Consider the following 18,377-nt stretch of genomic DNA (forward strand, 5'->3'; position numbering starts at 1 on the left):
CGGAAATGGTGCAACAGTGTTTATGTTGTTTGCATTGATGAATGTGAAAGAGAAAGTGGCGAGTAGAGAATTGCCTGTTGTGTGTGAATTCCCAGAAGTTTTTCCAGAAGAGGTGAATGAATTGCCACCGGAGAGAGAAGTGGAGTTTTCTATTGATGTGGTTCCGGGAACTAGTCCAGTATCGATGGCACCGTATCGTATGTCGCCATCTGAATTGGCTGAACTGAAGAAGCAGTTAGAGGAATTGCTTGAGAAGAAATTTATTCGTCCTAGTGTTTCGCCGTGGGGTGCGCCTGTGTTGTTGGTGAAGAAGAAAGAAGGTTCAATGAGGCTGTGTGTAGATTACAGACAATTGAACAAGGTTACAATCAAGAATCGGTATCCATTGCCAAGGATTGATGATTTGATGGATCAGTTGGTTGGGGCATGTGTATTTAGTAAAATTGATCTGAGGTCTGGGTATCATCAGATTCGTGTGAAAGACGACGATATTCAGAAGATTGCTTTTAGAACGAGGTATGGACATTATGAGTATTCTGTAATGCCGTTTGGAGTTACTAATGCACCTGGTGTTTTTATGGAATATATGAACAGGATTTTTCATCCGTATCTCGACAAGTTTGTGGTGGTATTTATAGATGATATCCTGATATATTCTAAGAGTGAGGAAGAACATGCTGAACATCTCAGAACTGTGTTGGAGCTGTTGAAAGAGAAGCAACTTTTTGCCAAACTGTCGAAGTGTGAATTCTGGTTGGAAGAAGTCAGTTTTCTTGGACATGTGATTTTTAAGAATGGTATTGCTGTTGATCCTACAAAGATAGAAGCTGTGTCTCAGTGGGAAGCTCTGAAGTCAGTGTCAGAGATTCGTAGTTTTCTTGGTCTCGCAGGTTACTACAGAAAATTCATTGAAGGGTTCTCAAAGTTAGCATTACCATTAACTAAATTAACCAGGAAAGGACAAGCTTTTATTTGGGATGCAAAGTGTGAAGAAGGATTCCAAGAGCTGAAGAGGAGGTTGACTAGTGCTCCTATTTTGATTTTGCCGAATCCGACAGAATCATTTGTGGTTTATTGTGACGCATCACTGATGGGTTTAGGTAGTGTATTGATGCAGAATCAACAAGTGGTCGCTTATGCGTCGAGACAACTCAAAGTGCATGAAAGGAATTATCCGACTCATGATTTGGAGTTGGCAGCTGTGGTTTTTGTGTTGAAGTTGTGGCGACACTATTTGTATGGTTCGAGATTTGAGGTGTTCAGTGATCATAAGAGCCTGAAGTATCTCTTTGATTAGAAAGAGTTGAACATGAGGCAGAGAAGGTAGTTAGAATTTCTGAAGGATTATGATTTTGGTTTGAATTACCATCCGGGTAAGGCAAACGAGGTTGCTGACGCTTTGAGTAGGAAGACCTTGCATATGTCTATGCTAATGGTGAAGGAATTGGATTTGATTGAACAATTCAGAGACTTGAGTTTAGTGTGTGAAGGTACTCCTGTTAGTGTCAAATTGGGTATGCTGAAGCTGACTAGTGGTATTCTTGAAGAAATTAGAGAAGGTCAGAAAGCTGATGTTGAATTGATTGATAAGTTGACTTTGATTAATCAAGGCAAGAGTAGTGAATTCAGAGTCGGCGAGAATGGTATACTGAGGTTTGGTGACCGAGTTTGTGTTCCTGATATTGATGAACTCGGAAAGCGTATTTTGGAAGAAGGACACCGTAGTGGATTGAGTATTCATCCTGGTGCTACCAAGATGTACCATGATTTGAGGAAGTTGTTTTGGTGGCCGGGAATGAAGAAGGAAATTGCTGAGTTTGTGTATTCTTGTTTGACTTGCCAGAAGTTAAAGATTGAGCATCAGAAACCGTCTGGGTTGATGCAACCGATGTTTATTCCTGAGTGGAAGTGGGATAGCATCTCAATGGATTTTGTGTCGGGTTTGCCGAGACCTGTCAGAAATTGTGAAGCTATCTGGGTCGTGGTAGACAGGTTGACGAAGTCTGCACATTTTATACCGGTGAGAATGGATTATCCGATGGAAAAGCTGGCTCAATTGTATATTGAGAAGATAGTGAGTCTGCATGGTATTCCTTCAAGTATCGTGTCAGACAGAGATCCGAGGTTTACGTCTAAGTTCTGGGAAGGTTTGCAGAAAGCTTTAGGTACTAAGCTGAGACTGAGTTCTGCTTATCATCCGCAGACTGATGGACAGACTGAGAGGACAATTCAGTCGTTAGAGGATTTGTTGCGGGCTTGTGTGTTGGAAAAAGGTGGTACTTGGGATAGTTATCTGCCTTTGATTGAGTTTACCTATAACAACAGTTATCATTCGAGTATCGGTATGGCTCCGTTTGAGGCTTTGTATGGTAGGAGGTGTAGGACGCCGTTGTGTTGGTACGAATCTGGTGAGAGTGCTGTGATTGGTCCAGAAATTGTGCAACAGACTAGAGAGAAGATTAAAATGATTCAGGAGAAGATGAAGGCTTCTCAGAGTCGTCAGAAGAGTTATCACGACAAAAGGAGGAAAACACTTGAGTTTCAAGAGGGAGATCATGTGTTTATGAGAGTTACTCCTATGACAGGGATTGGTCGAGCATTGAAGTCAAAGAAGTTGACTCCGCGTTTTATTGGACCATTTCAAATTTCCGAAAGAGTGGGAGAGGTGGCTTATCGTATCGCTCTACCACCGATGCTTGCAAATTTACATGATGTATTTCATGTGTCTCAGTTGAGGAAATACATTTTGGATCCGTCCCATGTGATCCAAGTAGATGATGTACAGGTGAAAGATAACTTGACGGTTGAGACTTTACCTGTGAGGATTGAGGATCGAAGACTGAAGCAATTGCGAGGCAAGGAAATAGCTTTGGTCAGAGTAGCTTGGGGAGGACCAGCTGAAGGAAATGTTACCTGGGAGTTAGAGAGTCAGATGAAGGACTCTTATCCAGAACTTTTTACCTGAGGTATGTTTTCGAGGACGAAAACTCTTTTAGTGGGGGAGAGTTCTAACACCCGTATAATTTTAATATTAATTTAATTAGAATATTGAATTAATAATTAGAATTATAAAGATTTTGTGGAAATAATGAATAAATAATGGTTTATGGCATTTGGGCCATGTGAGTAAATAGTAAAAGAAGGAGGGTGATTTTATAATCCTTTTTACTAAATTATTATTATTTTCATAAAACAATTGGGATTTGGGGAAGGAAGAAAGAACGTGAAAGAACAGAGGTTTGGAACGAGGAACGTGAAGGAGAACTGTAGAGGGAGAGACCAAGGATCAAGAACTCTTGTCTAAGGTAAGGGGAGACTCTCCATTTAATCTCTATTATCGTGTTGTGAATGATAATGTTGATTGGGAATATTGTTTAGATCAATAGGTTATGTATTCTGATTTTACTATTGTGTTCATCATTGATTTGAATCTGAATTCCCTAATAATTGAATAGAATTAGGTTGTGATGAGTAAAATTGAATAGAGGATCATATACTATTGATGTTGGATGAATGTTGTGTGTCTGGATATGTGAAATTGCTGGTTTTAGACCCAAATCGCAGACTGTACAGGTGGATTCGCGAGGAAGACGAATGGGTAAGTTACAGGTTTCTATGAACTGCTGCCCATTTGCGTATGATACACGTACGGTACGCGTATGGAGGGGACGATACGCGTATGATACGCTCCCCAAGTGTGCATCAGGTTGCACCATCTGCTCATACGTGTATGGTACGCGTATGGTGTCTGGCAGGTACGCGTATGGCAGGCTAATACGCGTATGCTTGTGTTTTGTGTGGAAATGTGGTTCTGCCCATACGCGTATGATACGCGTATGGTGTGTGTTTTTGTGAAATTCTGGCTCTGCTGGTACGCGTATGGTACGCGTATGGCCAGCGTGACTTGCAAAGTTTTGCTGTTTTGTGATTTTAAGAGTTCGGTAATGAGTAACTTTTAGAATGCTTATCTGTTTGGAATAATGTTTGATTTATGAGGATTAAGATGAGATAAATCGTATGATTGATTGATATATGATTTTATTTGAATGATGCAATTGTACATATATTTGAACATACTTGATGATGATGATGTGTGATGATGTATGAGTAAAGATGATGCTACTCATAGTGAGATGATGATGTTGGTATGTTATATATATGTGTTTGCATGCATTCATAATCGTAGTTGAGGGCTGTATCCTAAAGATGAGAGGATGCAGTGAAGGGCAAGATTCCCATTGTGTGGAATCTGTGCTGGCAGGGCCGTCTCTGGATGATGATAGAACGGTCGGTGGATAATGTCCACTGGTGATGTTGGTACCACATGCATAGTGTCAGTTTCATACATGTGCATGATTTGCTTTATAACATGATTATATATGTTATATGATGACTTGTCTGTTTACCTGGGGATGTGTGGTTGATGATTGTCTGAATATGAAACAATTGGGTGAATGATATGACTTTGATATGTTATTATCTTATGATGCAATAACATTGGTTAACTGTGATGAGACTCACCCTTACTTGTTGTCATTTTCAAATTGAGGATAGCGGCGCGACTTGGTGAGGATTAGCTCAAAAGTCGGTTTTTAGTTATAGTGTCGGTGTCATGCTCTGGTAGATGTAACACTGGGAACGCGTTGTTTTGGAGTTTGATTATAACTCTATTTTGTTTTGTTATTTGAAGTCTTATACATTAATGATGGATGTTTGACTTGATGAAGTGTTTCCGCTGCGTAAAACATGAATTGATTAATGAGTTATGATATCAGGTGTTTTCAGTGAATGCATGATCTATACTGACGCGTGTTTCATTATTTATGTAATTGTGATGCCTCTCTGCATGTTTACTCTTATTAATAATTGTCTATATGCCGCGGGTTATCAGAGGGGTGTTACAGAAGCCAAAACAACCATAAAAAAGGAAAAAAAAAAAGCATTCTGCCACATTGGAAATCGATTTACCTCTGTAGGAAATCGATTTCCTGAGTGCAAAGTTCAAATTTGGCATGAAAACATGGTCGAAATCGATTTCCTACAGAGGGAAATCGATTTCCTGCACGTAGCTTTCAAAAAATCAGCATTAGGAAGCATAAAACTTGACTTAAGCAAACATACAAACACCTTGTGATCACATATCCATTGGAGCACGAATTTTCCATCAATTCACCATCAAATATGACCAACATAGCATCAAAGATGCATCATACACAAGCACAAAAGAATCACATGATGATAGATGAAAATAGATGAAGAAAATTACCAAATCTTGAACAAAACTTAGATCCACTTCAAGAATCACCAACACAAATCTTGATCTCTCAACAATTGAAGAAAAAAGAGTGAAATGGATGGTGGTTTAGCTCAAAGTTTGTGAGGTTCAAGATGTGACTCACAAACTTTATGAAAGAAAAAGAGCTTTGGTGAATTTGGTAGGGATGAATAGAGAAATTGCAAGGGGTTTCTTGGCTTTCTAAGCTTGAGAAATGAGAGAGTAGAGGTCTCTATTTATAGAATTGGAGCAAGAGTAGTGGAAATTTGGTCTTTTTGCATTTGGTAATTAGCTTATGTTTAATTGGTATTTAAGTGGAATTTAAATGGTAAAAATGGTAAAATGAGGTTTAAGTGGGTTTAATGAAGGGATTAATTTTGGTGAGGTGGAAAATTGGTAAAATGATCAAATAAAAAGCTGCCAAAATGATGTCAAGCTTCCCTCCTTATATTTTTTTGAATTTTGCGCACATGAAATCGGTTTCCCATAGGGGTAAATCGATTTCCACCTTCAATTTTATAAAAAAATGTTTTGTTGCACTGTTTTGATTTTTGCCCGATCTTTTACCTGTAAAATGTAAACAAAAGAGACAAAACACATATTTTTTTGATTTTGGTTAGTATAAACAAATAAAAGCTAAAAGTTCTTGATGATTTCCCTCAGAGACAATCACAGTATCCAAGGCAGAGCCTCACAATGGTGCTCTTGATTAATGATTAAATGCAATTGATGTATGATCTTAGGGTCAAAAATTGGGGTATGACACCAGCATCACAGCTCTTAGGTCATGTTGGTCTAATCATATAGGTCCATCCTCCATTTCAAGGGACCAATTGAAAATTCTGGTATGACAAACTCGGATGTCAATCCTGATGTCAAGACATCTGATCTGTTATTAATGTAGCACAAGCAGAATACAAAGATCCCCCATTATTTGATTACTCTGAGGAAAGAGTCAATGAGACATGGGATCACATATGTTCAACATACATAACCAGATTACAATGTTTACATGGTTCTGTACAGGAACAGCTAACACTTCTGAACCTTATGTTACAAACAAAGTCATAACATTCATAACTGAACAAACAATGCAGAAGATAAATAACACAGTTAATTGTTAACCCAGTTCGGTCTAACTACCTACTCTTGGGGCTACCAAGCCAAAAAGAAGATTCCACTACCATTAGTACTATTTTATATAAACAACCTCTTGTTTACAGATAAACAACCTTTGGTTTACCTAGTCACTACCTAATGCAATCTCTATCTCAGAACTCCATCCAAGATAAGAAAACCTCTGCTCACTCCCCGGTGATACCTAAGTGTTACAACCTTGCAACAACTATTTGCACAATTAAAAATGAACACATACTTGATCTGCTTCACATCTTCAATCAAGCTTACGATACTCAACTCTTACCTACAGGTTTTGAGTGAGGACAATCACTTCTGTAACCTACATGTTTCGAGAAGGACAGGGCAGCCATTCCAGAACATGGGTGGTCTACCTATAGAAACCATAATGACTACATCGTTAAAACTAGGTTTTCTATGTATCAACTAGGTTACAAAATTTTCCTATTTATAACCTGATCCCAATTGGACTTGGGCGTACAAATCGCAGCACTTTGTTGTTACAAATATGCAAAAAATATTCTGATACAAATAAGGTCTTTCAATCCTGGGTTTCCTAAATAAGAAACTGCTGAATCCAATCTTCTGATCTGATTCTTCCTGAATCTTCAATCTTCTGATTTGATTCTTCAATTATTCTTTTGACTTTTAAATATGAGCCACATAGGATTACATAATATTCACATAGAATATTTTGTATCTGTTAAGTACAAACTGAATCTTTCTTCCAGTTCTGCAGGCGCGATGTCATGAGTTGATGTCATGACATTCCATCTAATATCTTGCTTAAACCTGTTTTGTTCTTTATAAACTTGCAAGATTCACATTAATATTATGTTTTACTGCTATTATGTTTTAGTCAAACATAGATGCCAATCAGCCAATAAAAGCAATAACATATATGTTGGTCAAATATGATTATGTGCATTGTTTAGGAATCATGTATGATCATGTGGAATCGAATGAGCTAGGTGGTATGACATGAATATGTGAATATTGATTAATTGCATATAATGCATGTTTATGTGAAGAGTGATGAATTCTTGAAATGTATTCTTGATGTGTTTTACATTTCCCATATTATGTTTATCTATAAGAAGTTGAATTCTCACCCTTCTGTTTAAATGTTATCCTTTGCTGGTAACGCGCAGGTCTTCGAGGAAAGTGGTGTTTCGAAGGAGGCTTAGCTTAGGGATTTAGATCTCTAGTAGGGTGTCGTGACTAAGTAGTCTCTTGTGCTCTGGTCATATGTAACACATGGGGTTGGGTTTATATTTTATAACTCGCGGTTATGAGATAATTGTTTACTCATATTGTATTTCGTATTTGAAAACATTATTTTGTTGATGAATGGCCTTTAGCCGAGATGTTGAGACATGGTGGATGATGTATGAGAATCATTCGATTTTACCATTTATTCGATGAGATGATTATTCCGATGTGGTTTTGCATGTTGTTTTAAATCCCGTGTTATTTAGAAATGACCATTGCATGTTTAAAGACAAAATGTTTGTTCTATTTTGAAATGTGTGTAACACCCTCGTGAGATGCATGCTTCTTTACTCTGATTTATGCAAATTTATGCCTTATTTGTTTAGTATAGAAATGGGGGTGTTACACATCTCTTGCTCAAGTCTACGCATGTTTGCTTATTTTGGTATTTTTGACTGTTTCTTCATTGCAAGCTTGTTTTCCCTTATGTCTTCGTGCCTAAGTTAATTTTGATTTGTTTCTCCATGTTTTCATCTACTTATCTTGTATTTCATTTTCGGTTTAGCTTATAGTATAATAACGCAATTCTTATTACGATGTTTTGTTATCTCTAACTTGTGTGCTAGTGTGCAAGGTATTTGGAAAGGCAAATATCGATCAACGCTTATCTTATTTGTGTTCTGCTTTATTTGTGGGACACAATATCACGTCTTTTACTTTATACCTATTTGTATGGATTGCTTGTTCCTCTTGCAGGTGTATTGTGATTATGCTTGATGCATACATCGACGCGTGATTTATTTTCACGTCGTCTATCCTTGTTTGTTCATGCGGTTAATAAGTGTGCTGACTATTTGTTGTTGCCTTTGCTAGCTCGCTTGCGGGATCTCTGGTTATTTACTTATTTTGCAATAGTTTACGGATCATAAAATGGGACGAGATTATGATCTCGTTTCATTTTATCTTCTTCCCGCATTTTATCGCTTTCTTTCATTCTTTAACATGAGAAGTAGGACTTAGGCATGAATTGCATCTGAAAATCCTCTGAGGCGTGTGCCGGAGGTTCTGTTTTTGTTGGTGTGTTTATGTTTGTGCTTGCAAGAAGTCCTAACCAAGGCTATTGTAAGTCCTCGAGAAGGCAAGCGGGAAGGGTTAGTAATCAACCCCCGCAACTTTCAGTCCCCAGGTCGTCCTTATGCTCACTTTTTGCAAGTTCGGAGCTCTGGATAAGTCCCCAAGATCTTCGAGTCGAGGCCCAATGGGTAAAGTGAAGCGGGTCCATGCAACCGGACCCCCACGTTTCTTTAGCTAACATTGACCGGCATTGACGCTCGGTGTACGCACGCACCGATTTGCCTCTTCTCCACTTTTCCCCGGTAACACAATGCCGCGGTTAAAGGTTCACATCTCCTTGGTCTAATTCTTGGTTGACTCGGGTGATACGCTCCCCTTGGCTATGGCAGAACCACCTTTCTACTACTTGGCCTGCGCCAGTAGGTGTTTTCTTTACGAGCGGAGCTCGTTTGTGTGATATTCTTGTTTGTTTTCGTTTTTTCCCCATAGGTTGCTAGCTTCGTTTAGACTTGTACCATTTGTATGAAAAAATAGGTAGCAATCTTTCCCCCTTAGATTAGGTTTTCCTCATGCATCTTTTAAAACAAAAACCACACTCTTTGATTTTCTTTTCTTAAGAGCTTGTTATTTCCGCTCCATTCCCAGCTTAAGTCTCCAAAGGTCAAGCAGCGGAGTGCGAATGTAACTCGTTCACCTAAAAAACACAAAACAAACAAAAACTAGTTAGCTGAGCTACGGTACCTCTGATTCCTTAAAAAGGATATGTAGGAAGCGGGGTAGGGCCCGTGCGAGTATAACTCTTTCTTTTCCCTATATTTTGTATGCATTTTAGTTTAAATTAGGCGTAGATTTGTTACACACCCATAGTTTTAGACACGAGCGTGGATACCATCAAGTACGATGGGCGCGAGGGGTGCTAACATCTTCCCCTCGCGTAACCGACTCCCTTACCCTCTTCTCTGGTCGTGAGACTGTTGTTTTTTTTTTGGGGTTTGGTGGAATTCCCTTTCTTTCCAGGATAAATATGTTAGTGGCGACTCTGTTGATTTTCGCGGCAGTGACCTTATTAACACGTGTTTAAAAGAGATTAAACATTTATTTTACCTCTCTTTCTCACACATGTCTAGCAATATGGTGTGCATAGAATAGAAGTTGGGACACGTCATCTACACCTCCAAGAAAACCACATGGTGAAGAAGTAATAGGTTTAGCTGCAAAATATGCGTAATTTGCATGTACAACAACATATGGAGCATGAAAGAAAGCAATGGTGCTTCGTTGTGAATCGAGAATACATGACCATGGGAAGATGAAGCCTCAACAGTCCGAGATGATTCTCTAACAACTCACAATGATCCAGCACTCTCTCAACATAGTGAAGCATGTTGAGTCATGAAACCTTGTATGTACCCTGATTGTTCGATAGTATTTTTTTATAATCAAACAAGATAATGCATATAATTAACAAATAGAAACATAATGACAAAAACAATAACAAGTATAATAATTAATCGAAATTTTGTTATCAGTGTGAGGGATTGGATTTTGAAATTCAGATTTTCATAGGAGATGAATACGGTTTTTGCATGCATCAAGAGAAGAAAAATAAAAATGAATGAGAAAACTTATCAAAACTGAGAGATGAACCTGCTTATCTTAAATGGAGATGAGTAAAAGGTGATGAAGATTTTGGTTTGAATGAATAGAACGAGTAGATATATTAAGAGAAAAAGTTGAAAAGATAATGGATCCGAATTTCCTAGAGCTCTTATTTTCTTGAGAGAAAAATTTTAATTTAAAATTTAAGGGATGGAAAAGGAAAAGACAGTCAATGTCACTTAAATTGCAGCGTCCATACATATTCTTTTGAATTGCAGCGTCCTGCTTATTCTTTTGTCATTCATTTGAATTTTGTAATCTAGACATATTCTTTATTAGTCTTTAGCGTAGTTCTTAGTATTCCAAGCGGTTTATTTATTTTAAATAATTAATTTAATAAAACGTTTCTTAGCATTGATGAGGTGGCGGTGACAAAGTCTCAGGAAGAGGTCAAGGAGAGAGATAACTATTATTCCGTGGAGAAAGATAATGAAGTGGACCCCATAGTTGTGAGAACAACGACAAAAAAGGAGGAACTAGTTTCAAAAGTTAATTTAGAAGAGGTGGGCCATTCACTTACTCAAGTGGGCCAAGGTGTGTGCGACTTACCTGTTCAAGTGGGCCAAGGGGTGAACGAATTACCTATTCAAGTGGGCCAAGGTGTGTGTGACGCCCAGAATATTATGGAAGCAGAAAATGCATGCATGCAAGGGCGGAATAAAAATCTTAAAAACAACTCAAAAGTATCGAAGAATTTCGCCATGCCTATAAAGAAAGCTGTTAAAAATTTCAAGAAGAAGGAAGCTAACAACAAAGGAAAACATAATTTATGCTTTGATGATCATTGTCAAAGGGTGAAAAATTGCAAAAAGTCAGGAAGAAAATTAGAGAGGTTTTGGACTTAGGGGATCAAGAAGATAATTTTATCTACCTAGTAGAGAATCGTCTCCAAGAAGGGAAGAATTCATTTTTGTTGGGAGCCTCTCCTCAATCCAACCAGAAAAAACTTTTCTTAAAGTCAAATTATTTTTCTGGAGGCCTACCATTAACTTGTGATTCAATTTCTAGTGCTGATATCACAAACTGTAATAAAATAATATCTAACGGAGTGCTGAAGAAGGCGACGGAGGGGCTAAGGAATTCAATGGTTAAGCTGGGCATCAAGAACATCTCTGACAAATTTGATCCAATATCAAAAGTAAATGAAATGGAAGCTAGGGATACCAAAGGGGACGTGGCGACGACGGGGATCAATAAACAACCACCCCCATGATTAATTTTTCCTTAAACTTAAGAGGAGGAGGAAGTTGGGCCAAGAGGAAGAGAGTCGGCTATCATATTCAAAACGGAAATGTTGATATTTGCTTTATTCAAGAGACAAAGTTAAGTGGCATAGAGTTTAATGTAGTGAAAGAAATATGGGGAGACAATCAAGTGGAGTGGTCGCATATGGATGCCAACGGGGCGTCGGGAGGCATTCATACGATGTGGAAAAAGGATCTCTTCAATCTAAACTTTTGTTTCAGAGGAGAGGGTTTCTTAGGTCTTTGCGTGGAGAAGGAAGGTAAACTTATTTATTTTGTGAATGTTTATGCTTTTTGTGATATAATCACGAGGAAAAGGTCTTGGGATAGGTTATGTGAGTTCAAAAACAACAACATTAAAGGCTCATGGTGCATAGGAGGATATTTTAATTCTATCATTTCTTTAGAAGAAATAATTAGGACGTCAAGCCGTATCTATAGGAGGGAGATAATGATTTTTAAAGAGTTCATAGAGGATATGGAGTTGGTGGATCTTCCTACTATAGGAGGTAAGTTTACTTGGATTAGAAGTAATGGCAATTCTATGAGTAGGATAGATAGATTCCTTCTATCAGATTGTTTTGTTGAAGATTGGAAGGTGGAGGGCCAATATATTGGCGAGAGGGATGTGTCTGATCATCCTCCTATTTGGTTGAAAGATAATAGAAAGGATTGGGGTCCTAAACCTTTTAAGTTCAATAATATGTGGTTCAAACACGAGGATTTCGATATCTTCGTGGAGGAGGAGTGGAAGAAGATTGCGGTCAAAGGAAGAGGTGATTATTGCTTGGTCGAAAAGTTGAAAACTCTCAAAAACCGTATAGCTTGGTGGAACAAGAATGTCTACGGGTGGATAGACCTCAAAATCAACAAAGATGGGAAAGAGTTGCACTCTTTAGATAACGTGTTTGTTCATTTTGCAGGTAACGTTCCAAAAGATGTGGTTGTGAAAATAATAAAAGTGGTGGAGGAATTTTGGGATAACATTTGTAACGACCGTAAATGTATTTTTCTGTTTAATTGTGATGGTTGCTGTATTTTCCTAAATTTTACCGTTTTTGAGTCGTGTCAGTCGGTAATAGTTTGGTATAGTAGATTATTATTTAATCGATGATTTTTACGTTTTCGATAGTAAAAATATTTATGACGTATTACTTTGCGTTTTAGGGGGTTTCGGAGCAATTAATTTTAGACCGTAAAATTGATATTTTAGTTAGATATTTTAATGGATTAATAGGAAGTATGGGGGGAAGAAAGAAAAGAGATAAGAGAGAATAGAAAGAGAGAAAAACCAGAAAAAGAAGAAAATAAAGAAAAAGAGAGAAAACTTGTGAAGAGAAGAGAAAAACAAAGAGAAGAAGAGTATTGTAGAAAATCCAAACCCAAGCTAGAATCAAGATTAACCAAGGTAAGGGGGTGAATCTAATTTATCTTGGATGTATGATTCTTATAGTCTTGTTCTTGTTCTTGTTCTTGTTCTTGTTCATTTTCTATGCCTGAACAACAATGGTGGATTGTGAGTTTTGTGGGTTTTATGGGTTTTGAAGTTATAAACATGATTTTGTGGTGTGTATGTGTAGTATGATGATAGATATCTTCATTTATCATGTTTGTTTTTCATTTCTCCATGTTTTCTTGCTTATGAAGACATATAGGTCAAAGGTGTTATGTGATGATCCAAACATGTGTTAATCATGGATTAGGTGTATATATAGCATGTTTGTGTTGTATTGGTGTTGGGATGAAGGTTCAAATGGGTTTTGAATGGTTTAGAGGGAGCTGAGATGGACTGTTGCAGAACTGGTTTTTCTAGGTTTTCGCAGGTCCGCTAAGCAGATGTTCTTTTGCAGAACAGTTTCTAGGAGGGTCCGCTAAGCGGAGCTTCTGCATTTTAGACTATAAATTTCTGTCTGGGTCCGCTAAGTGGAGCTCAAGCGAACAATGTAAGATGTAGTTTTTCCAAACTTCATTTTGTTGTATCTTTTGAAACGCAGGTCGTTTCTATGCGCCGTTTGAAGTGTTGTGGAAATCCCTGAGTATGTTTTATGATAAAGAAGAGTGATTTGGTGGTTGTATGAGTTTTCATAAATATATTTTGTGAAATAATATTTACTAATCAGGTGTGTTTTGACGGTAAATGTGTGTTGTGTGATTATGAAAGCCTGAGTGGTGTTTATAATGTATCTGTGTGGATTAATATAACCGGTGTGATATGGGTATTTGACAGAGTTATATTATTGTTGTTGTCGTTTTGTAATCGAGTCATTTGTGTACACAACATAACATTTCAATATGTTAATGGCGAAATGCTGTTAACAGGTGGCCCGTGTGGCATTGGTTACTAGTGGGAGCTTAATGCTCGGTAATGGAACATTAGCCTGAGTGGCAAGAGATCATCAGTTGGGGCTAAATTCTTGATGACGGTTTGTCGTAGCTTACTTCTCGATAATGATGTACTTTCCTGAGTGGAATGAAGTCCCAGCATACTGCTCGGCAAGGTGTATTTGTCATAATGACAAGGAGGAGTTTACTCCGGATTTAAGTACCACATGTATATGCATAGTCGAGTCTCATTCATCACCATCTGTCTTTACCATTATGTTCTCACTCATTTATCGCATTGTTCATACATTGATTGTGGTTGATTTAGTGGATTACTTTGTTGTATGATTCTTGATGATACTTGATGGCATTACTATACTTATCATGCTTTTTCATTATAAATTATATTCTCACCTTTCTGCTTTAATGTTACCTACTCGTGGGTAATGTGCAGGTGGTCCGCAAGTGTAGGTGCTCTTTTAGTAGTTGTCGGTTTTGGTGTCGTCCGCTCGTGATACGCAAAACCTACGGGGGTTGAAAACTTATTTTGTAGATGATGCTTATAGGTTTCTTTTGATGTATATTTTATCCTTTGGATGTATTCATATTATGTGTTTTGGATACCTTATCATACGTTGTATTTTGGAGGAAATACTGTGGATATTCTGTTTACCGACATATATGATACTATCAAGTGTTTATGAGAATCTTTCCTCTTTGATTATTTGTGTTACGCGTCTTTTACGAGTATGTTATTGTTTAGTGGTGTGGTTCCTTAAGTGTAATACCCTGATTTTTTATGTGAACTTAATTTTATACTCTGATATTTGTACCTAAAAGCTTGGGTAGAATTGGGGTGTTACATTAGTGGTATCAGAGCGGGTCGGTCTTGTCCGACCAAGTGTCGTGTCGTTTGGTCTAACGGTTCTTGTGTTGTTCTTTGGGCTTACTTCTCTTGGTGTTATTGTGAAGATTAGAGATGTCTAGACGTAATGACGCCGCTATTGCTGCTGCATTGCAAGCTATGGCTGAAGCTATGCATACAGATGAGAATGCGAGGTCTCGGAGTTTAGCGACTTTCCAGAGGGAGAATCCTCCTGTGTTTAAAGGAACGCATGACCCCGAGGGAGCCTTGACTTAGATGAAAGAGATTGAGAGGATCTTTCGTGTGATGGATTGCACACAAGAGCAGAAAGTCAGGTATGGCACTCATCAGTTAGCTGTGGAAGCTGATGATTGATGGCTGGAGGCTTTGGCAAGGTTAGAAGCAACATATGAAGAGATTTCCTGGACGGTGTTGAAGAGGGAGTTTTTGAGGAAGTATTATCTGGAGGATGTCTATGGAAAGAAAGAGACTGAGTTTCTGGCGTTGGTTCAAGGCAACATGTCTGTGTCTAAATATGTGGCCAAGTTTAATGAACTTGTGAAATTCTACCCGCACTTTGTTGGTGAGGGAGCAGAATTTTCTAAGTGCATTAAGTTCCAGAATGGGTTGCATTCTGATATCAAGAAGGCGGTGGGGTATCAGAAGATTCAGGTATTTCCAGATTTGGTGGACAACTGTAGGATTTATGATGAGGATAACAATGCTCATCATAAGGTGATTAATTAAAAGAGGAACAAGGGTACGCATAATCGTGGGAAGCCGTATGACAGAGGAAAGGGTAAGCAAAAGATGAGTTATGGACAAAGGTTTGGTGGGGGAGATGCTCCTGCTAAGATTGTATGTTTTAAGTGTGGTAAACCTAGCCACAAAAGTGATGTCTGCAATATTGACGCGAGAAAATGTTACAAGTGTGGAAGAGCAGGACATATATCATCCGACTGTGCGTCCAAGGGAGTAGCGTGTTTTAGTTGTGGTGAAGAGGGACACATGAGCGGTCAATGTCCGAAGAAGAAGAGTCAACCTGGTGGGAAGGTGTTTGCGTTGGCTGGAACTCAGACGGATAAGGGTGATCGACTGACCAGAGGTACTTTTTTTATTATTGGCATTTCTTTAATTGCTATTATTGATACGGGTGCTTCGCATTATTTTATAGCCGCTGATTGCGTTAAAAGATTAGGTCTTGTTCTGTCTAGTTTGGGTGGTGAGATGGTTATTGATTTACCAGCAATGGGGTCGGTGACTACTTCTTTAGTTTGTGAGAATTGCCCGTATGAATATTCAGTAAGGACTTTATGGTTGACTTTATTTGTGTGTCGATGAACGAGTTAGACGTTGTTCTGGGAATGGATTGGTTGATGATTAATCGTGTCCATATAGATTGTTATCATAAGTATGTGAGGTTTCCATTTTTTGAGAGGGATGCGGAATTTGGTTTCTTATCTACCAAGGAGTTGAATCGACTGTTAGCAGATGGGGCGCAGTTCTTTGGTTTGTTTGCATCGTTCACTGTGGATGGTCGAGCTGCAGTTGGGGATTTTCCAATAGTGCGAGAATTTCCTGAAGTGTTTCCTGAAGACTTTTCTGATGTGCCGCCGAAGAGAGAGGTGGAGTTTTCCATAGATCTAGTTCTTGGTACGAGGCCTGTGTCTATGGCACCATATAGAATGTCGGCATCAGAGTTAGTGGAATTGAAGAATCAATTGGAAGAGTTGCTAGCAAAACATATTATGAGGCCTAGTGTTTCACCATGGGGAGCTCCAGTTTTGTTGGTAAAGAAGAAGGATGGAAGCTTGATGTTGTGCATTGATTATCGCCAGTTGAACAAGGTGACAATTAAGAATAGGTATCCGCTTCATAGGATTGACGACTTGATGGATCAGTTGGTGGGAGCCAGTGTGTTTAGCAAGATTGATCTAAGATCTGGTTACCATCAGATTCGGGTGATGCATGAGGATACTCAGAAGATTGCGTTTAGTACTTGGTACGGGCATTATGAGTTTTTGGTGATGCCGTTCGGGGTTTCTAATGCACCTGGTGTGTTTATGAAGTATATGAATCGCATATTCCATGATCAGTTGGATAAGTTTGTTGTGGTCTTCATAGATGACATCTTGATTTATTCTTTGTCTCCGAAGGAGCATGAGGAGCATTTGCGTGTTGTGCTACAGGTTTTTAAGGAGAAGAAGATGTATGCTAAGTTATCCAAGTGCGAGTTCTAGTTATCAAAGGTGAGTTTTCTTGGTCATGTGATTTCAGGTAACGGGATTGCAGTGGATCCATCCAAGGTAGATGCAGTGCTACAATGGGAGGTTCCGAGATGGGTTACTGAGATCAGAAGCTTCTTAGGTTTGGCGGGTTATTACCGAAGATTTATAGAAGGCTTTTCGAAGTCAGCACTTCCGTTAACTCAGCTTACTTGCAAGGGTAAGGCGTTTATTTGGGACATAGTTTGTGAAAGGAATTTTTAAGAGTTGAAGAGAAGGTTGACTTCAGCTCCAGTTTTGATTTTACCTGATCCTAATGAACCGTTTGTGGTGTATTGCGGTGCATCACATATGGGGTTAGGTGGTGTTTTGATGCAGGAAGGTAAGGTGGTAGCTAACGCTTCGAGGCAGTTAAGGATTCATGAGAAGAATTATCCCACTCATGATTTGGAGTTAGCTGCGGTTGTTTTTGTATTAAAGATTTGGAGGAATTATCTCTACGGTGCAAGGTTCGAGGTCTTTAGTGATCATAAGAGTTTGAAATACTTATTTGATCAGAAAGAATTGAACATGAGACAACGTAGGTGGTTGGAATTCCTGAAGGACTATGACTTTTGCTTGAATTACCATCCTGGTAAAGATAATTTGGTTGTCGATGCTTTGAGTCGGAAATCTTTGCATATGTCTGTGATGATAGCGGAGGAGTGGAAACTTTTGGTGTAGTTTCGTGATCTTAGTTTGGTATGTGAATTGACACCGAATAGTGTGAAGTTGGGTATGTTGAAAGTGACGAATGATTTTCAGTCAACCGTTAGCGAGAGACAGAGAATGGATGTGGAATTTGTTGATCTGTTTATGGTGGAAAATCAAAGCGATGATGGCGAATTCAGAGTGGATGGTCAGGGTGTTTTGAGATTCTGTGGTCGGATTTGTGTACCTGATGATTCCGAGTTGAAGAAGATGATTTTAGAGGAAGGTCACAGGAGCAGTTTGAGTATTCATCCGGGAGCCAATAAGATGTATCAGGATTTGAAGAAGATCTTTTGGTGGTCTGGTTTGAAAAGAGATGTGGCTCAGTTTGTGTATGCGTGGTTGGTATGTTAGAAGTCGGAAGTAGAACATTAGCGTCCTGCATGGTTGTTGCAACTGTTTGATATTCCAGAGTGGAAATGGAATAGTATTTCTATGGACTTTGTGACGAGTTTACCGAATACTGTGAGAGGTTTTGATGCAGTTTGGGTGATTGTTGATAGGTTGACAAACTCTGCTGACTTTATTCATATTAACATCACCTTTCCAGTTGCGAAGTTAGCGGAGATTTATATCAAGGTGATTGTGGAACTACATGGCATACCGTTGAGTAT

The 18,377-nt window shown here is 38.6% G+C and overlaps 1 protein-coding gene across 1 annotated transcript; it reads left to right on the top strand.

Moving 5' to 3' along the window:
* The first annotated feature begins 11,566 nt into the window (after positions 1-11,566).
* LOC131597203 (uncharacterized) lies at positions 11,567-13,663 on the top strand. Its single transcript, XM_058869913.1, has 2 exons — positions 11,567-12,524; positions 13,596-13,663. Exons 1-2 carry the CDS (start codon positions 11,567-11,569, stop codon positions 13,661-13,663), a joined length of 1,026 nt encoding a protein of 341 aa, XP_058725896.1.
* Positions 13,664-18,377: the final 4,714 nt, after the last annotated feature.

Source organism: Vicia villosa, linkage group LG4, assembly GCF_029867415.1.
Source record: "Vicia villosa cultivar HV-30 ecotype Madison, WI linkage group LG4, Vvil1.0, whole genome shotgun sequence".
NCBI lineage: Eukaryota > Viridiplantae > Streptophyta > Magnoliopsida > Fabales > Fabaceae > Vicia > Vicia villosa.

What these genes read in the sequence shown, in the direction of transcription:
- LOC131597203 (XM_058869913.1), top strand. Translation starts at nt 11,567, where the DNA reads ATGATTAATTTTTCCTTAAACTTAAGAGGAGGAGGAAGTTGGGCCAAG. An exon ending in CGTGTTTGTTCATTTTGCAG is followed by an intron (nt 12,525 to 13,595) that starts GTAACGTTCCAA and finishes TTTGAAACGCAG; the next exon opens with GTCGTTTCTATGCGCCGTTT.